The 21,857-nt window shown below is 38.6% G+C and overlaps 1 protein-coding gene across 1 annotated transcript; it reads right to left on the bottom strand.

The window, feature by feature from the left end:
• Positions 1-835: 835 nt before the first annotated feature.
• Positions 836-21,554, bottom strand: EREG (epiregulin). Its single transcript, XM_055434371.2, has 5 exons — positions 21,330-21,554; positions 9,039-9,125; positions 6,670-6,793; positions 5,659-5,808; positions 836-3,615 (listed from the first exon to the last, which is right to left on the bottom strand). Exons 1-5 carry the CDS (start codon positions 21,376-21,378, stop codon positions 3,534-3,536), a joined length of 492 nt encoding a protein of 163 aa, XP_055290346.2. The 5' UTR covers positions 21,379-21,554; the 3' UTR covers positions 836-3,533.
• Between the last annotated feature and the right edge of the window lie 303 nt (positions 21,555-21,857).

The raw sequence follows: 21,857 nt of genomic DNA, 5'->3' as shown, positions 1-21,857 counted from the left end.
TGGTCCAAGGAGCTAATAAAAGACAAAGCATTCTATAGATTGTTGAAGCATGTATTTCAGAAGGTGTTACTTCAGAAGGTGTTACTTTCAGAGGATCAATGTGCTGTGCGGCGGTGTGTGTGCTTGATCATGTCCTACTCATTGCAACCTTGTGGTCTATAGCCCACCAGATTCCTCTGTCCATGGAATCTTCCAGGCAAAAATACTGGAGTGGGATCCCCTACTCCAGGGGATCTTCCAGACCTAGGGATTGAATCTGTGTCTCCCGCATCTCCTGCATTAGCAGGCAGATTCTTTACCACTGAGCCACCTGGGAAGGCCTGGGAAAACCCAAATTTTTGGTTGGCAGATGCTGAGGGAATCATGGGACATGCTTCTGTCTGATACATCCTTTCGAAAGTGATTTCTCAGTAGAATATTTTTTCTTCTTAAAAATTTTTATTGGGCTATAGTTGTTTCACAATTTTGTGTTAGTTTCTGCCGCACAAAGAAGCCAATCAGTCATACGTGTACATATATGCCCTCTCTCGGCCCTTCCTGCCACCCCCACCCCACCCATCTAGGTCATCACAGAGCAGTGAGCTGAGCTGCCTATGCTATAGCAACTACTCTCTAAAAATATTCTTTTAAAATATACTAACATCTAGAATTTTATAATTAATGTTATTCCTTACATTTCAAAGGAATTCTTCACTATGGTAGGCCATAATCTATGATAAATTTCTATAGTGCGTTCCCAAACTAAAATCAATGTCCTTAAACACATTATAGTACTGTCACTGCTTTTAAGCCCTTTAATGTAGTATGGAAAAACAAAAGAGACTAAATCAATCAGTGACATTTTTAATGCAAGGTGTTTCATGCATTTTTATTTTTCAATTTTGTTTTTTCCAGTTTGCAACAAAAAATAAATAAAAATTAATAATATCCTGTGAAGTATCTATAGTCTCCTTCAATATCTTAAGGTACACAATTATCAAAGCTGATATTGAACACAAACAAATTGATACAATTCAGTACTCTGATAAAATTCATTGTCAAATAAGTTACTTTAAACTGCATGTGATACAACTTTATGTTCTATAGCATCTTTAATATAAACTGTATACCAAAATGGCTCTTCAAACTTAAAAAGTGCAATTACAGAGTGCAAAAAAAGCAGAGAAAAATTCACTATCTTACATTTAACCTCATCCAACTTGAATAACAGGCATGTTTTAGATAAAATTATTCTTCAGTCAAAACATTAAAATTTACTCAAGCAACACTGTTTATATAAAAGTTGTTACTCCCCTTTTTCCCATAAGAATAAGAGTAGAAAAAAATCAGAAAGTATTGGGCAGCAAGTCAAACACATTTTTTTCCCAAAACTCCACATACTGACTATTGCAGCAAAAATGGCAAAATGGATCAGACATAAGTTTTTAAAAACTGCATTACTGAAATCAACAGAAATTAGAAGCTAGTATCATGTATTTGGTACATAGAAATTGATCTGACACCTCAGAGCAGTTGAACTTAACTAATCTTCTTCTCAGGACTCAAAAATAAAAATCTGTCCTCCCAATGCACCATCTCTCTCCTTGCTTTGACTTTGGCAGAGAAAGAACAAAGAATGTCCAAAAGAACAGTGGCATTTGATTATATTTTAAATATTTAATATATTACACAAATCTTGATCACGAGGTTATCTTTAGCATCAATCTTAGAACCTCTTTGGTTATAGAGTATGTCTACCGGGTTACTGTGTGGTCTTAGTGGGAAGCCACAAAGTAGGTATTTATGCATTGGTTTGCATTTAGTCTCAATGCATTAGATATAGACAGATCTTTCTAGAAATATATATAGTAAGAAATTTATAAAATAAGGAAGACAGACTAAATATGAGCCAAATTTTTTTCATTGTTTGTAAGAAACATGAGCTAATAGCAACGGTTTTTTTTAATGTTTGCCCACCATTATCTTCATTAAAACATTTTTAAAATTAATTTTCACCCATAAAAGCAATCTGTGTCCTATCTCTTTTATTATTTAAGATAAAATTATAAATAAAAATTTAACTTTTACAGGGGCTAGTTTTTAATCTTTACTTAAGCATCCTTAAATAAAGATTTAACATCCCAAACCACTTACAATTAATTATGTAATATGAATTGAAATGCTCAAGATAAAGCAATATGACTCCCCTTTGTAACAAAATAAATGGATTTCAGATGATTTCTTGGTTCGTCAATAATTTTTTTTGAAGCAATCAATATCACTCAAAAAACGCAGACCTCCCTTACATACAGTAAATGTCAATAAGCTGTGCAGGATTAAAAACATATTCTTACACAGCACATTTGACTTCAGCTATATTAGTGGAAAACTGAATATGCTTTCAGATCTCTTTAGACCACATATAGAATAATTGTCTTATATTATACTTTAAAATAACACTTAGTCCATCAAATTTTGGACTCTGATTTAATTGTATAATTCTTTAGGAAAGTTCATATAGAAATAAATACGCTTCAAAAAAGAAGCACAAATTTTGGCTTCATGTGTGGATTTTTTTTATTAGTTCATGAGCAACAGTTACCTAGCATAAATGTTGTGCTAAAAAAAAAAAAAAAGAACATTGTGAAGCTATACATGAAATTACATAAAAGATGGTAAAAGTTTTCTCAATTCATTTTCTTAAGGAAAATCTATTAGATCATTAGTCCCCAACCTTTTTGGCTCCAGGGACAGGTTTTGTGGAAGACAATTTTTCCATGCACCAGGGAGAAGTGAGTGATGGGGAGAGGCTGTAAATACAGATGAAGCTTTGCTTGCTTGCCTGCCACTCACCTCCTGATGTGTGGCCCATTCCTAACCAGCTGTGGACTGGGAGCAGTCTGTGGCTGGGGGTTGGAGACCCCTGTATTAGATGGATGACTAATATCCATAGGAGTTGTGAATGGGCATAGAGAATCACGCACCTTCCTTCCAGGCAGTAAACAGTCAGGATGTGTGAGTAGAAGGAGCAGAAGGTGTAGTGTTTAGCCCAAGATCTATATTTGCTTCTCCCCAATTCCCATAGCATTACTGTTTAAATACATGGCACAGTGGTGCCAACTCAAACACCAAACTCTAATACAGTCAAACCAATTATCATTGATTCAAGCAGTAGAAAAATATATTAAATTGGTTTGACCATATTTTAGGCTTATAGAAATCTGTCACATGCTGACACTTTCTAAACAACAAACTGGGCATTGCTCACTTCTATGCTCTGTACACCAGGCAAAAAAGTTTTCAGTGAAGCATTTAGCCCAGAAAAGGATTTCTTACAAAAATATCCACTTTCCTTTTATATTAAATATTTTGTGTACATTATACATTAGCAATCTGTTAAAAATAAAACAAAAATAAAAACTTTTCTTAGTATATTAAAAAATACATCATTGTTGACTTAACATATGACCCCACATAAATATTATTAATAAAATAGGAATATTAACATAACCAGGCATGCAGTGCATTCCTGCCCATAAGCTTAATGGCACCATTCAGACTTGCGGCAATGCCGGATCCCCTGAGGTCACTCTTTCATATTCCTTCTTGGGTTCTTTACTTTTTTGATTCCTGTACCTAGAAATATTCAGAAATGAAATCATTAGCACTGTAGTTAACAGTAATAAGAACAAAGTATGCTAACAAAAGAAACAAATACTTGGGCTCTGAAGGTACTTTAGCATGGTGCTTCCAAAATGACACAGGTAACCAGGTTTAGGTTGAAGTTGAGAAAAGAGGAAAGGGGCACAGAGTAGTTTCCCTGGACAAATAATTTTGGAAGGAGATGGTGAAATGCAGTTAAAGAACTTCTCAGAGGCTTTCAGATGGTCATGAAAACTGTAAAATTCCAGAAGAGCATGTGACCACATTTAATCCTGGACTGTTACCATTTTTTTCTTTTTCTCTGTCTTCCCTTCCCTTTTTCTTCCTTCTTTCCTTATTACAAATAAGAAAAAAAGTACAAGTACTTTGAATATCACTATTATATTTTACCCATCATGTTGATGTAATGTTATCACCAATAAAAATAAAAATAACTAATATTTATCAGGCAACTGCTACGTGACTGACAATGTTTTAAGTGCCATATATTCATTATTTATTTTATCCTTACACTTAGCATTATCATCCTCATTTTACAGATGAAAAAAGTAAAGTACAAATGGATTACATAACCTGGCAAGTTCTCCTAGTTAAGATTCATAAATCTAGTGGTTCAGAATCTTCATTCATTCATTCATTAAAGCTATCTACTTAATATTTTGAGTTCATTTTCTACCCATTTTGAAGATGAATCATGCAGACTTAAGGAAACTGCATAATGTTTTGCTTAGTTGAAAAACACGATTAGGAAAACCTTTGTTTAGCCTTGATCTGGCTACTTGTCAACTAGACAAGCCAAGGCATGTCAGTTCACCTCTCTGGGTCTCACTTTCTCATATTTCTAAAAGAAAGGATTGTAGTTAAAGACCTTTCAGGTGTGTTTCAGTTGTAATAATATTCAGTTATATGATCGTAACTAATTAAAAAGGTATTATAATTTGATGAATACTTAGAAGTAAACACAGACCAAATAAATTTAATCTTGTAAAAGTAACAGTTTTGGAGCTTCAAAAGTAGAAGTGCATTATTTTCAGCAAAAATAAAATAAAATTCACTCAAATGTACACTGAAAAATTTGTAGCCCTTCCAAAATAAGAAGGATTTCATGGAGACATTTTAAAGGCAGCTACTATTAAGTAGGGCTTCCCAGGAGACCTGGTGGTAAAGAGCCAGCCTGCCAATGCAGTAGACGCAAGAGACTCAGTTTTGATTCCTGGATTAGGATGTTCCCTTGCAGTAGGAAATGACAACCCACTCCAGTATTCTTGCGTGGAAAAGTCCATGGACAGAGGAGCCTGGCAAGCTACAGTTCATGGGGTCGCAAAGAGTTGGATATGACTGAACACACACACTATTTAAGTCATACTATTCCTGATACTAACCTTAAAAAACAGCCAATCTGATATGCTGTCAAAAGTTTCAATGCCCACTCAGTTATCAGCATATATCAGTATAGCACTGTACACGAAGATGGAGTGTTGAAGATGGAATTTTAAGTGATTGGCATGAACCAATTTTTAAAAGTAAGCTCTTACAATTATCTGGACATTTATTTCTTCTAGTCTGCCTTAAATTTTAAGATCCTAAGCCTCTGGGGTTATTAATTTACAAAGTATATTTTATGAAATACAAACTTCAATCTAATAAATTAAATACAAGTGGCTAAATTTAACATTGACATGATGCCTTATGATTTACTTTTGCATAGGTTATACTCAATACTGATAGTAATCCTGTCATTAATGTAGAATAAGGATTTCTCTTTGTATTTTATAAAGGCAGGAACTGATATTCTTAGTTTAAGTTGTATAAGATCACAGAGGTAATAAATAACAGAGCCCCAGACAGAGTCCAGTCCAGATGCTCTGCTGCTGAAACTTCCTTAAAAATATCTTTAGTGCAAAGTCTGTCTTTTCCCACTAAATAATACTTTGCCATATTTTTACCCAGTTTGTGTGTCTTATATAAAGGTAATTTACAAAAGCAGAGTGTTAAAAAACAAAAACACTGGCTTACCATCTGCAGAAGTAGTATATGGAACCAGCAACAATGACAAGGAACAAGATAACAAGAATCACAGTCAAAGCCACATATTCTTTGCTCAGAGGTTTTTGGACGGTTAAAAAGAAATGCTCACACCGGACACCAGTGTAACCTACTTCACACCTAAAGGACAATGGAAGAGAAAGATCAATTATTTTAAAAAGAAATCTTGGTTCTGAATTAGTTTCATAAGAGGTCATCTCACACTATAATGCAAGATATCAACAAGGTCTGCTGAAAGTCGTAAAGATGAATTCAAAGACTGACCTGAAAGCTGGCCCAACTTTGATAAAAGAGCCCCATGAAGCTCTCAAATCGCAACTGTTATATTAAAATGATAGTCTGATTTAGCTGCCTATGTGGCTGACAATGGTATTGTGTAAGTTGTGTGGGTTTGAGGTGCTTTTTGTCTAAATCAGTGGAGTCAATGCTTGTAACAATAGCTGACATATAAATCCAGTGAAAAGATTAAAAGTTGACCTGCCATTGTGGTAAATGTGAGAAGAAGCTATCTGAAGCCCTCCCCATTCCACACCCCTGAACTATCTGTATAATCTGATAACTACCGTTTGTTCTACTATTTGTTCCCCAACTGAAAAGAAGGTGGCACTAGTGGTAAAGAACCTGCCTGACAATGCAGGAGGCATAAGAGAGCCAGGTTCGATCCCCGGGTCAGGAAGATGCCCTGGAGAAGGGAATGGCTACCCACTCCGGTATTCTTGCCTGGAGAATCCCATGGACAGAGACGCCTGGTGGGCTACAGTCCATGGGGTTGCAAAGAGTCAGACATGACTGAAGCGACTTAGCACACACAGCACAACTTAAAAGAAAAACTCAATAAAGTTTCCAATAGTAAATACAAATTGCAAGCTAATAGTACTAAAAACTGCAGCCCATGGAAATAATAGAGTAATTATTAAGAAGATAAAAAAGAGAGACAATGTGGGTTTTTAAAAAATTGTTTGTTTGTGTTGGGCACATTACCTGCAGTAGTTTTCACTCATGTCTACCAGGTAGATGCACTGTCCATGCAAACAGTAGCCATTCATGTCAGCACTACACTTTGTTATTGACACTTGAGCCACACGTGGATTATCTTCTGTTCGAACTGTGAAAGAAACGGAAAGTGGAATGTATTCTGTTACTTACTTTGAAATAGTAATCATCCTTTCATAATAATAACCATTCTCAGGCATTTGTGGACAAAAAGTCACTTTAGTTTTCATACTCTCTAGACCAATAAGCAAAACACTGGATTCCCAAAGGAAAATGCCCAGAGGACTAAACAAAACAAAATAAAAACTGGGAATAAAATTCTCAAAAGACAATGTATAAGGTTAGAAAAGGTAAGCTGAAGGCACACATGAAAAATCATAATACTTTATGGCTATTCACTTATCCAAATAAGGTTGTCTAATTTTTTCAAATAATTCAGACATTTGCAAGCTGAATCCATTAATTAATTTAAGACAGCTTAAATCTATAGCGGGTTTTAAGCCAGCAAGGTTTGTTTTGGTGTGCATTCTCTGGTAGCTCAGTCGGTAAAGGATCCGCCTGCAATGCAGGAGACTAGGGTTTGATCTCTGGGTCAGGAAGATCCCTCGGAGAAGGAAATGGCAATCCACCCCAGTATTCTTGCCTGGAAAGTCCCATGGAAGATCCTAACAGGCTACAGTCCATTGGGTCAAAAGAATCAGACATGACTTATGACTAAACCACCACCCCAAACCCAAAATCAATCAGTCTCTAATGATAAGGGCTGAATATGACCTAAACAAACCCTGACTTATAAATGCCTTGGTTACACAAATACAACCATGAAAATAGTAGCCTCTTTAGCACTACAACCTACACATAAAATTTACTTTAGAATTTTTTATAAAGAGCTTTTTTTCTCTTTTTACAGTTTATTTACTTTTTTGGCCATGTGGCATGTGGGATCTTAGTTCCTAAACCAGGGACTGAACCCATGTCCCCCTGCAGTTGAAGCATAGAGTCTTAACCATTGGACCACCAAGGAATCCCTAGAATGTTTTAATTACTAAAATTTGAAGAAGGCATCTTGACTGTAATACTCTTGTTCAAATAGCCAAAAATAGGGAGCGAGGCAGACCAAACCTCTAGAGTATAATGAGGAAGGACAAGAAAGGAGGCGTAATCCTCTGGTTACTCAGGATAACTCTGAACTCAATAACTCAGACTGAATATAAAGCAGATCTCTCCTGAACCACAGTCAGAGTCCTCTGGGGTCCAAAGATAAGACTATGCACCACGTATCTGTGTGCACGTATGCTAAGTTGCTTCAGTCGTGTCTGGCTCTTTGTGAGGCTATGGACCATAGCCCGTCAGGTTCCTCTGTCCATGGGATTTTCCAGGCAAGAATACAGCAGGGGGTTGCCATGCCCTTCTCCAGGGATCTTCCCTAAACAGGGAACAAACCCACATCTCTTACATCTCCTGCATTAGCAGGCTACTTCTTTACCACTAATGCCACCCAAGCACAGTATTTGGCATGTATTAAGTAGTCATGTATGGATGTGAGAGTTGGACTGTGAAGAAAGCTGATTGCCGAAGAATCGATGCTTTTGAACTGTGGTGTTGGAGAAGACTCTTGAGAGTCCCTTATACTGCAAGGAGATCCAACCAGTCCATTCTAGAGGAGATCAATCCTGGATGTTCATTGGAGGGACTGATGCTAAAGCTGAAGCTGCAATACTTTGGCCACCTCATGCGACGAGTTGACTCACTGGAAAAGACTCTGATGCTGGGAAAGGTTGGGGGCGGGAGGAGAAGGGGACGACGGAGAATGAGATGGCTGGATGGCATCACTGACTCTGTGGACATGAGTGTGAGTGTACTCCGGGAGTTGGTGATGGACAGGGAGACCTGGCGTGCTGTGATTCATGGGGTCGCGGAGATTCGGACACGACTGAGCGACTGAACTGAACTGAAGTACTCTGAATGAATGCTGTAACTCAAAGGACATCATTTGTTCCTTTTACAAAAAATAACAACGAAATACGTTATCTACTGTGTACAAAGCTCAAATTTGCCTATTTTGCCTGGGATCCAGCCTCTCCCAATGGTTTCACAGCAAAGCTCTGAAATGATCAAAGGGAATCTGATTTCCTTTGTTCCCTCTCTTTAAGATCAAATCTTCACATATAACTAGATATCCAGTCCCTCGGCCTCCAGTTACTCCTTTATATAATTTTTCCAGATCATCGAGTTCTTTTGTTAATTAGCAGGTATTCTTCTCTTTTTTCTGCTATCTCATATTTATAGTCTTTAAGTTTACATTTCTGTTAAGAATGTGTAATTATCTGATGCAACATTGACAAAGCTGGGCTTACCTAATGCTGTGCAGTTATCTCCCGACTCTCCTGGGATACATGAAGGAATCACAGTTGTACTGAAGACTGCTTGAAGAAGATAGAAAACTATGGAGAAAAATAAAATATATAACCAATGCTTCAAGAAAGAAACTCTGACCAGATTTCCACACAATTACAATATCTGCAGATTTCTTTTAATTATTTCAAGAATTTGATCCATTTAAACCCTGAAAGAAAACAGGCATATCACTGAAAATACATGAACACCCAGCTCTGTGTCCCATGGTAAAAGCCTTGGCATTATATTCAGAGTTACAAACGTAACCTGTTCTAAACATTTCATAGTAACCTTTTCAAAGACCTGGTTTTAACATTTGATTTCTTAAGAAGCTTAGCGATTGGAAAATTTCCACCGGTTTACTTCATGATGTGTTCAGAGCAATGCTCCAAAGAAGGCTTCAAATAAAACTCAGCTTCTATTTATGGTCAAAATGAAATAGGACTCTCAACCGAAGATACATCAGTTGTTGATTTAAGTACCTAAGGTACTCTTTGTATTACACATGAAAATATTAATAGATTTTAATGAACAATATGTAATCTAAGTAAAGTCAGAACATATCTTATGCAATATGGGAACGAATACACACGCTACATGAACCATACTGAGCCTTAGAATACAGTTTCTGTCATCTAATAAGAGATTAACAAGGTGTTTCATTGTGTGTCTCCACTGAAAAGATAAATGTTGCAGAACGGGCACCAGGATGACTCAAGAAGTTTGTGAATTGCATGGAAAGAATAGGAAGAATCCTTTTAACTGCATGAAAGTTTACTGAAGAGAGTTTTACTCTTCTTCTTAGGAGTCATGTATTTGCTCTTTAATCACTCGTTCTAGGTTATATGAATATCTGTTATGTAATAAACATTATTGGTGGTGGTGGTGGTAGTAGTTGGCAGCAGTTGACATTTCTTGACCATGTACTATGTATGAGCATATAGATTTTTTATGTTCTGAGCCACCAGGGAAGCCCCAAGAATCCTGGAGTGGGTAGCCATTTTCTTCCCCAGGGGATCTTCCTGACCCGGGGATCGAACCTGGGTATCCAGCATCGCAGTACGATTCTTTACCGTCTGAGTCACCAGGGAAACCCATCCTTACTATACTATCTCTTTAATCCATTCAGTGACTCTATGAAGAAGTTACTACTGTTCTCCCCATTAGCCACATGAGAAAAATGAGGCATAAAGAGTTTAAGTAACTTTCTTCAGAGTACACAGCAATGTTGTTCGTTGGCCACATTACAGAATTTGGAAACAGGCAATAACACTAGCGTATAATGGACATTACAGGGAATGAACGCAGCTAAATATAACTGAAGCAGAGTATTTAATGCCATAAAGAGGCAACAAAATATGGCGGAAAGGCAATCCTAGGAGAAAACCTGAGCTATGCAATTTTGGACAAATTAATTAAATTCTCTGGATCTCAATTTTCCCAAATTATAGAGTTTGGGGGAGAATTAAATGAAATGGGACTCATGAATGTTCCATGCCATTCAATAGCTAGCTTATTTTTAGCAGTAGTATATGTGGATAGTGCCCTCTACTGGTCTATAACAAGGTTATAAATCTCTCTGTACTTTGGTATTTTAAAGGATAATTATTTCATATAATGTAGAATTTCATTTTTTCACAATTAGAGGAGATGTGTACATGTTAAGCAACTTGAGTATGATTTGGGTAAAACATAAGCATCAGACTTTGCAATTTCTTTATGTTTCAAACTTGACACTGATAATAATCCTGTGAAGTAGTTATATTAACCTCAATAACTGCAGTGTAGTTAAATTAAATGTCTTATCCAAGACCAATTATCTAGAGATTATAGAAGATAAGGGTTAGGAGTACATCTTATGACATCGAGTATCATAACCTTTCAGTGACTTGAAAATATCTTTTGGAAAGTTTAGAACTATCATCTCCCTGCTCCATATTTCTCCTACAATATAAACGATACTTTGATTGTCCTTACAGGGAAAAAAAAATTTTTTTTCATCAATGACAAAAAGATGGCTAAAATTTGGATTCCACTGTCAGTTGAACAGAGATGGAAAAGCATAACTTTATCCACACATTTTTTCAGGAGTGAATTAGCTAGTTTTATCTAAGCCAGTATTATTCTACTTCTCGATATAATTTTACCATAAACTTTCACTCGTAAAGAATTATTTCCTTTAATTTATACAGTCTGCTCAACACAAGCTGCAGTTTCAAATGTGTGTTTTTACATCCCTGACATCCCTATTCCTCCATGGCTCTTCAACTGATGGGAGGAGATATTATCGATTCTCCTACTGCAAAAGGGCCAGCCAGGTCCACTGTGCAAATGCACATTTCTCTGCAAAGGATCATTTCTTCATTCTTTGCAGAAGTCAGACACTAGCCTTTCCTGTTCAGAACTGCTTACAAATGCAACATACAACTATTATAATAAAATTCAGCTAATTGCTCTGAGGTGTTGCTTATTAGTTGTTTTTTTTTTTTTTCTCAAAGGTTTTTCATATTGTTAGTTTTTCCACTGTTGGAAACTTTGTTCCAGTTGGTCAAGCCACAGGTGAAATATTTGTCTTTGTGAATTAAAGAATGTTCAGGGCAGGGCGTGCCTCCACAAAAACTGGGCTGTCCTAACCTGTGACGCTCCCTTGGACATAGTCCACCTCTCAGGATGGTTTCTATGAGACTTGGTACATTAATCCCACATCCGGGTATTTTATAGATGGAACTGTAAATGATTTTAAATGTACTTCTCAAATGACAGTGTTTAGATTACACTTTAATCATAGATATACGTAGCCAGTGAACTACCAAGTGTTCAGTTCTTATACGCGCTCAGTCGTTTCTGACTCTTTGCGACTCATGGACTGTAGCCGGCCAGGCTCCTCTGTCCATGGAATTTTCCAGGCTAGAATACTGGAGTGGGTTGCAGTTTCCTTCTCCAGGGGATCTTTCCAATGACCCAGGGATAAGATACGCATCTTTTGTGTCTCCTGCTCTGGCACACAGATTCTTTACCACTAGCACCACTTGGGAAGAATTACCCAAATTGGTTCTAAATGAACTACCAAAATTGGTTCTAAATCATGTGTTCATTCACACAGCTCTATTGCTTCAAAAGTGGTTTTCAAGCTTTCCTCAACCTCACATCTAGCCCAGGGCCTTGCAAAATGGGGTAAAGGAATAGTGGGGAGTGATCAAAAGATTAAAAAAGTTAACCCATGGAGAATTTAAACATCCAGCATTCATATCCAATTATAAATCATTACTCATTAAAGTCATACAGGGATCCATGCTGAAGTCCTATCTGTATATTTCCTTAATCTTTCAGTTTTTCATGACTTTAGTGTTAATTGAACATAATGATCTTTCTCTAGGTCAGTTGCAAATCTTATATTTGAATTTTTGATCTTGACCATGGGTCCCTGCTGAGAAAATATAACCCTATGATATTATTTGGATATAGAGTTTGGATAATGTCAGCAAACAGACTGGTGGCCAGCCCTACATTGATAACTAAGCTACAGAGGAATTCCATGCTAAACGGTAATTTGCAAACTCAAAATTAGCCATTGGAACTTCTATGTCAATAATGTTATGAAAACAAAACTGTCTTTGGAGCCCATTATTTCTGTCCAATTTCCAAATGGGTTTCAGGAATTTAAAGCTTGCCTATTCATCTACCTTCACCTTTCAGAGATTTGTTTCAGTGAAATCTCAAATGTGCCAGCAGGAAGTGGCACCGGTGACTCACAGGATACAAATCACCTCTACTCTGTGAGTCAGGGCCGAGCCTACACCTTACACAATACTGGGGACAGCGCGTGGGAGAGGTTGAGTGCCATCACTCCAGTGGGGGGAGGGGGGCACTAAATGTCCTGGGCCCTGGGGCATTAAGTGAAAAGTGCGTGCCTGACCATCAGAAGGAATGCTAAAGGTAGAAAACGTCCTTTTTATTGCATACGGTTTCTTTTGTCCTTGCTCCCTTCTGGCCACACGGAGGGGCCATCTAGATGGAGACTGAGATTTGGTGACTGGTTAACCAAGCCTGTTCTGCAATCATCAACTGCAATTCTCAGAGATAAAAAGACTCTCCTGAATAACAATCAAGTCAAATAAAAATGACCCAAAATAAAATGAGATGGGTTACAGAATGAAAGGAATGCACCTTATTTTCCTAATTTAACCTTTTAGGATATTTAGACCAGAACAGCAAACTCATAATGAATCACAGTAATTGCCCAGCCCAAACAGGCAGCAAAATCCTCTTTGTTCACACTTCTGCTTGGTCACATGCCTACCTACTCACAAGACTGTTAGTTTTCTACCTTCTTCCAGGGCAGTCTGTAATTTTAGGATTTGTCTTTAACATACTAGGCTTGTTAGGTCTTGTATACTTTCTTTCAAGGAGTGAATATACCTTCATCATTTCCAGATGTCTTTTTGTCTTAAACTCCATTATTAGATAAAGTTAAAATAACTGTAAACTCTATTATCACATCAGACACTGAAAAGAACTACTGAAAATACTTTCTAGTAACAGCCTATTTCTCAGAGAATAGCATATATAATATATCATAATGTATATCTGTATAGCATAAATCTTGCTTCCTACCAGCAACCATTTTCTTTCGACAGCTTTTAATGTTAACTTTACCACTAAGCATCATTAAAAAGTAAATGTAAAAGCCAACAGTAACTATTTAGATAAAAACAGGATAACAGAATGAAACCAGTGGTTGATATAATGACAGGTTACAGATAAGTCTTTAATTTTGAATTTCAAATACAGCCATAAGATCTTCCTTGTAAACTGTCAAGAGAAGATGTAATAGGCCATAGTTTTCAGTTCAGAGACATTAAATAACTCTTCAGTTCTGGCAATAATTTCTATATCATACTTCAAAATGCTCATATATTTTGGTTATCATACAATACTATACTTAAAACTATTCAAATCAAGAATCATGTGTCAAAATATCAAAGTAGAGCTTATTTTATCATAAAAATGGATTTAAAGCTATCTTATAGATAATGGAAATGTTCTCATAGGAGAAAGCATATCAATTATTGTATAAAGGATACAATTCGTACTAATCTGGATGCTTTGAAATTTTGTGACTAAGAGCTCTAAATATGGAATGTGCAACCTCTAAAACCAAAGATTCATCTCTAGGGTGTTATTTCAAATTATCTATTGAAAATGTATTTTTTTTATCAATATAATATTTCACGGAAGATCCTTTTAGCACCTTTTCTATCTACCCCCTTCCATCTTGCTTCTCACATGTATCCCCATTGATTCAATTCAGAAATTTAAATTACTATTACATTATTGTCTCAAAAGAAAAATCTTCTAAAGGAGAAACAGTTTGGATAAGTGTGTGCCATTTGCCTTTTCTTACTTCCTTACGGTCGTATTGTGGCCTACAACTTTGAAAACTTAACATTTTTAGAAGCATACTAGCTATTGTTATTATTCATTCTTTACCAAAGCCCATTGCCAAAAATGAATTTGCAAAAGGATAATGTTTTCATCAGTATGCATCAAAGAAAAAGAAGAAAGAAAGAAAAGAGGAGAAAACAAGTACATAAAAGATAATTTTAAAAGCCTTAAGGCTAATTACATTTCATTCCAAGAATCTGTGTGATGCACCTAGCATAATAGGAGCTGCTAAGAAATTTTATTTTGTGAAAATATATTTTTTGGTTAACACTGGAGACTTTAACTTTTGTGCGAAGCATATGTGCGTCCTTACCATAACAGAAGGGTGGGAAGGGCTTAATTACACTTGATAAACCAGAGGGAAGGAAAGCAACTTATACTAACTGTTTAGTAATTATCTGTTTCTAATAACATCTGTTCAACAAATATCTACCCAGAGTCTTCTATATGCATGATACTGAACAAGATGCTGAAAAGTAAACTGATGCAAGGGCCATAGCTTCTCTTCGAACTAGAGGCTAGATCCCAGGTGGTAGTGAGGGAAGGAGGAGTTTCATAGTTTCATAGATTTCTGGCCAGAAAATAAAAGGAAGATGATGCCATTAGAAGAGTAGATAATACAGGCAGGACAGCAGGTTTGTGGCAGTGTTTGCAGCTAGTAGACATGAAGGAGGACATAACGAATGAAGGAATCTGGGTTTGCAGTTCATATGTCATCTATTTACATTTATGAGGTACCTGGGAAAAGGGGACTTCCCTGGTGGCTCAGACGGTAAAGCGTCTGTCTACAATGTGGGAGATCCAGGTTCGATCCCTGGGTTGGGAAGATCCCCTGGAGAAGGAAATGGCAATCCACTCAAGTACTATTGCCTGGAAAATCCCATGGACAGAGGAGCCTGGTAGGCTATAGTCCATGGGGTCGCAAAGAGTCAGACACCTCTTAGCAACTTCACTTTGGGAAAAAGGATCTTGAGTAAAAGAACAGGAATGGAATTGACAGGATCTATTTGAAAGTCTTATGAGGAAATACTACCTTTAAAAGATAGAAGTCATTCAAATGTTCCAAGGGAAAAAGTACGGAATGGAAAATCATAGAACTTCGGAAATAGGTGACAAGGAGTGGATAGAAATGACCGAGGAAATTGGAGGAAAAAGGAAGTTCGGTCTTGCAGGAGTCAAGAGAACAGAATTGTGAAAGGAGGCATGGGGTGGTTAGCAATGCAATGATTGGAGAAATCATTGTTTATGATGAATGATTCCATCATAAACAAGTTTCATCATTATTCAGGGAAAATGGTGTTAAAATCGGCAATAAAAATTGCCATGTTGATTTTTTTAACATTAGAATTGCTTTTATATCTGCAACGAGCTTACCATTAACATGAATTTTATTTGTCTTAGTAATTCAAGCACTGATTATTCGAACTGCAACTTACGAGTGGCAATGCTTCCTAGCAATGGAAAACATTAGCTGGTGCTTCTCACCCTGGAGTAATTTTGCCAACCAGAGACATTTAGCAATGTCGGAAAGATTTTGGGTTGTCACAACTAGAGCTGCTACTGACATCTAGTGGGTAGAGACCAGGATTGCTGCTAAATGCCCTGCAATGCATAGAACAGTCCACAACAAACTATCCAGTCCACAGTGTAAATAGACCCAAGGCTGGAAACGCTTCCAGCAAATCCACGAGGTATGGAGCTAGTTCTAGCTCAGATACTGTTTATCTCTCTGCAGCTAGGTTTCCTTATCTCTGAAAATATCACCGGGGAGCAGGGTGGAGTAGGAGAGAGAGAATTTAGATTAGATTAAGGTCACTCTCATTTCTAAAATTATACTTTTTCTTGCTGATTATCCATCATTCAGTCATATCATTGCCCTATCTCCCTCCCTCTCTCTCTCTCACACACACACACATACTCTTATACACACATCCACCCACACACACACAGTGCTGATACACTTAAATTTTGTTAGGCATACTGTCATTGAATACAGACTACATTGAGATAGAAATGAGGAAAACGGGGAAGAAAAACTGTTCAACTTTATTATTAAGCAGAACTGAATTTTCAAAAACTATTGTTCAGCCAAAATATTTGACTTTGCAAGCACATTCTCAAAGAACAGCTGTCTGAGTCAAAACAGAGTGCTAAGAACCCTAAATAGAGCACCATTCTCATCATCCCTCCAATGATATTCATTGACTGGTTAACATAAGTCTGTTACAACAGACTAAATGGATAAAAACTGAGCATCAGTAAGGAAAGACGGGGCCGGATACACACTTACAGTGTGATGTGAAGAGTAGGATAGGAGGATTCAGAAAGAAGCAAAAGGGTGGGGGTCGGGGGGCGGGCAGGCAGACTGCACATTTATTTTCCAGAGGTCAGAGAAAGATGGAGGGAGGTATCAGAGAAGGCCTGATATTTTTCTTCAGTCTTAAAGGATGAGTAGAACTTTCACCAAAAGTGAAGTGAGTTGGGAGCATCCACAGTAGATGACACACCATATTTTAAAAAGGAGCCTTACATGCTGTGTAACTCACTTCTTTTAAAGTGTGTCTTGTCATTTATAAACTGGGAAAAATAATGCCTTTTCTGGCTAAAAGGGAGTTACAAAGATAAAATGAGGCATTTTTCTAAAAAATAACACTTGCTACTACTGATAACAATGCCAACTTTAAAACTGTTTCTCATTATTTTTAATGTTATGATATTTATAATATCCATATACAATAACCTAACAGCATAGTTATTATAATCTCCATTTTACAGTTGAGAAAACTGAAGCTCAAGGAGAAATAAATCTTTCCAAAAGTATGAAATAAAAGAAGCGGGATGTGAAACCTATATTCTATATACTATGTCTCGATGCAAAACTGTAAAGTATGATACACATATGTGTGTATATAAACTTATACATATATGCATTTATACATACATATGAGAAAGAGAGACTTTTCCCCTTATCCTGAGGATTTTCAAAAAGATTTGTATTTCACTTACTTTCATGCCTCAAGTTTAAAATTCAGGCTTTTTGACCTAAATAATTGAGCTAACTTTTTTTCTGGACAATTATCAAGCTGTCCTGGGTATTATTAACAGTATCCTGATTAATGCTTTAACCTAGAATGTCACTGAACCTTTATTTGCCTTGAAACCAGACATCCAGCCTTAACATAAACTGCATCGCCAGAGGACACTGAGTCTGTTGTGTTACTTCATTTTCCAAAGGTTCCAGAATTCCCATACCAAGGCAATGGCCGTCAGGGTGCTCCTCCCTGAGGAGCTGGCCTGTTACACCTTTGGGGAGTCTTCCCATTGTCTTCTGAAGGAATGTTTCCAACAGCAGTTACAGCCATGGGAATTTGCATAGGCCTATATTCAGAGTGACAGATGAAGAGACCACACCTAAATTGACAGTCCCTTTAAAGAGGATTTCTTACACGACATTTGCATCTCCTGGGTGATCATTCACCAGGAAATGGGAGATTCCTGGGCAAAACTGAACAGAAGACATTCAAATTCAAGTTTTCCAAAGTGACTATGGGACCATTGCACATTTTTTTTAAAACCAAATAAGTAGGTCTATTTTCTCACTCTTAATAAAGTATGCTGTAGATTCCAGCTTGATCCCTTGTCAACACTACATTCAATTTATAATATTGTGAATGATCCAGGGAATAAAAAGAATGTGGGTTTCCTTCTCCTTGTCTGCTTTACTTAACATACGTCTAGGTAACTATAAAAATAGAAACAAAGGTCTCAGTCAACTGACGTCAATGATTGCTTCATAATAAAGTCATTTCCTGGGTATTAAAAATGCTGAATATAGGTTAATAAAAATGTAACATATCTGAGCAGAGCTTAAAGAAATAATCTCATCTTTTCTGTGCCTGGTTTTTTGAGTGATACCATCAGGTACCATTTTTGCACATATGCCAGTGCCCATAACAGGTCCTAAGCTCTGCAGCAACCCCCACACTACTCTAGGACTTCTCTATTAGAACCAGTTACTTTATTATGCTCCTGATAACTAACTCTGAAAACCTCCAGCTCTTTACACATTGACCAAGAATGACCTTGACATTTTCTGTCTCTAAGTCCTTGTAAGGTATCTGACATCACTAAGCCTTGGTTTCTTCATTTGTCAAACTGGGATAATCATCTCTACCTCATACAGTTATTTTAAGGAGTAAAGGATACATGGAAAACACCTCACACACAACATGGTTAGTTCACAGGCGGCATCTGCCTTCCCAAGCCTAGATTTGGGTCTCAGGGCTGAACCACACACCCCAATTATCCAAGTTGCTTATAAGGCAAGATGATGCGGAAGGCAGCTAGGGTGCCTGGGTCAAAATCCAGACCGGAGAGGCCTGTCATCGTGTTTCTGCCCGTGATGTGTCATCTCAGGTTGCGCCAACAGCAGGCAGCTCATAAACTCTCAGGGTCAAAAGGAAAGCTCTAAGGCGAGCCATTGCCTCACTATCTATGCTTCTCAGATTTCAAGAAAGAATGTTTATTCTGTCAATTATCTATCATCATGCAATGAAGTACAGATAAATTGTCTTGGATCTGTCATTCAGGAGCATGCTCAAAAGCCCATCTAGGTATCCTTGAGTATGTTTGATTTTTAGATCAAGAGACCCTACCATTAATTGCAGACTCAATATAAAATTTTTTCCTTTTTATTTGGGAACAATCAATATCAAATATTTATAAAATGTAAAAGTGACCAAATGATTATAGGATGTGTGTAGCAATTTAAATCTGCATGTGTTGAAAGCAGAAGATGGAAATGAAAGTGTCTGTATTTTTTCCCACAAACATAAATACATATAAATTCCACCAAAAAAAAAAGGCAATAATAAAATGTTTGCTGAAAACTCAAAAGAATGTCTCTTTTTCTTGAAGGATAGATATTTGGGAAAAGTATTCCTAGGTAATCTTTAGTTTAGGGGGGAAATGGCAATTTCAGAAAGAACGGTTGGCCTTGCCTTTTTTCTGTGTGCTTTCGAATAAGACTATTGGACTTGCATACCTGAATAGAGTGTAGAGATATGATACAGAACTTCAAACAGGAACTTTCCTAGTGGCAGAGAAATACCTAAACAAACTGGGAAAACAGAAACTGACCGAGCTCATTTAGAAATGGGCTTGGCAGCTGATGAAATAGGTGAACTATAATTAAGTAATGCAATAAAGGAGTTAAGCATTTTTATGACAACAAAAACACACACAACACATAAGCTAAGTGGGTAGTAACCAGGATATTCATAGGATCTTGATGTCTCAAATTAGAATACTCAATGAGTGGCCCAGAACACAGACACTTGCATTGGTCAAATCAACCTTACAGGTTGGGGGAAAAAAAGTGTTAAGCTATTCTGACCTCTAGGCTGACATCCAACTCTAGGAAGACTTGGTAACAAAGATAGCAAAGCCACATTATTTACTGAGAAACTCCTAGCAAGTTATTCTTAGAAGTTTTGGTAGAAACCACAGATCCAGTTCCCACCTATGTTCTTGAACTTGGACAAGTAACTTATAAGTATGCATAGTATGCATGTCATTAGGTCTCCTAACCCCTAAGATAAGGTGTGTAGAAATAATAATTTAACTGTCACATCCTGCACAGGTAGAGTTAGGGGAATTCGCCTCATTGCAATCCGAGAAATAACGCGAGATTGGCAACCTTTATTTCCTTAGGAAAATTTTCATAACAGCTCCAAACTCTTCTTGAAGTTTAGGAATTAGCATTATTTTTTTTCAAAATCAGTAAAGTTACGTAAGGATTTTCCCCCCTCTGTCCAAAAAAAAAAAAAGTGAATTATCTCAAATAAGAAGACATGCATTAAAGTACGCTCTGCCACTACCGGCTGCGTGTATGTGTGTTTGCGTGTTCAGTCGTGTCTACTACAGGCTGCTGCTAAGTCACTTCAGTCATGTCCGACTCTGTGTGACCCCATAGACGGAAGCCCACCAGGCTCCCCCATCCCTGGGATTCTCCAGGCAAGAACACTGGAGTGGGTTGCCATTTCCTTCTCCAATGTGTGAAAGTGGAAAGTGAAAAGTGAAAGAAGTCGCTCAGTCGTGTCCGACCCTTAGCGACCCCACGGACTGCAGCCTACCAGGCTCCTCCATCCATGGGATTTTCTAGGCAATAGTACTGGAGTGGCTTGCCATTACAGGCTACGGAGTGCAATTAACAGCAAGCGATGAGCCCGGGAGGGGAGGGGACCGGAAGCGGCAGGGCCCGCGTGTCCCTGCAGCTCCAGGAGAGCGAGCAGCGTTTCCACTCGTGGAGTCCGGAGCCTCAGCGAAGCCGGCGCCGGCGCACACCAGCGCCCCGGAAAGCTGAAGCCCGCTTAATGTAGAAAACTGAAGGCCAGGCGGGAGGAAACCGCTTTTCTTTCCCAAAGGTCTTTTATAGGCGCGGGTCTAGTCCCTACTCCCGCCCCCTGTCCCTGCCCTCACCCCAGTTTTCCCTTGTCTTTGGATTTCTTAAAACTGTCAGATTTTCCTAAGGGGCGGGGGTGGATCTTTTCAACTTTTTATTTCTCCCAATAATGAGCTGTATTAATTCACGCAGAACACACAGCCCAAGTTCCTTGATCAGCGAAAGGCATATTGAACACCGCTCCCCGCTCCCCTACCCCATCCCATTCCATCCGCGGCGGGAGGGAAGGACCGGACTCCCCGCCTAAGGAGAGACGTGGTTGGAAGTGGAGGACCCTGGAGTCGGGTGGAAAGTGACAGGTGCCCCCGGGCCGCCCGAGTCTCGTCCTCTGCGGGGGACTCACCCAGGACGAGCAGCAGCGTGGGGACCGGGCGGGCGCGGCGCGGCTCCATCCTTGTGCGGGTGAGCGCGTGCTGGGGCGCGGGGACTCGGGGTTCCGGCGGGCTGCGGGAGGGGTCCGGCTGGGCGGCGGCGGCGGCGGCTGGACCTACGGGGACCACGCGTCCCTCGGACACCCGGGCTGTGTCTGGCAAGTGAGCTCCACGGCCGCGCGCTGCGACCTTTATTAGTCTGGGGAGGGGCCTGAGTACTCACTAGGAGCGGGGTGAGGTGCAAAGTGCCCGCAGTTTCATAATCGGCCCGGGGGAGGAGTGGCCGGAGGACGGCCCGGATGTCATCCTCCCTGTCTGAACACCTGAGAGTGACCGAGCAACGAGAAAAATGCCCTTCTCGCGAGCCGGGGACTACTCCCCAAACTTTTCCATCTCCCTCCCTGACTCCTGCGGGAGGAGATGGGGAGCGTGGACCAGAAGGGTTGGTTTGTGGGGTCACCTGCCGGATGGTGGGTGGTTTGGGTTGCTCGGGGTGACGG

This window comes from Moschus berezovskii, chromosome 5, assembly GCF_049115385.1.
Source record: "Moschus berezovskii isolate FMDL1 chromosome 5, NW_MosBer_1.0, whole genome shotgun sequence".
NCBI lineage: Eukaryota > Metazoa > Chordata > Mammalia > Artiodactyla > Moschidae > Moschus > Moschus berezovskii.
This window is presented reverse-complemented; position numbering and strand designations above follow the sequence as displayed.

Bases quoted from the DNA above. Each gene is read 5' to 3' on its own strand.
- EREG (XM_055434371.2), bottom strand. From the start codon at position 21,378: ATGGAGCCGCGCCGCGCCCGCCCGGTCCCCACGCTGCTGCTCGTCCTG. The intron at 5,809-6,669 runs GTAATGTGCCCA...ATTGTCCTTTAG, and splicing joins ATGAGTGAAAACTACTGCAG to GTGTGAAGTAGGTTACACTG. The intron at 3,616-5,658 runs GTAAGCCAGTGT...GAATATTTCTAG, and splicing joins ATATACTACTTCTGCAGATG to GTACAGGAATCAAAAAAGTA.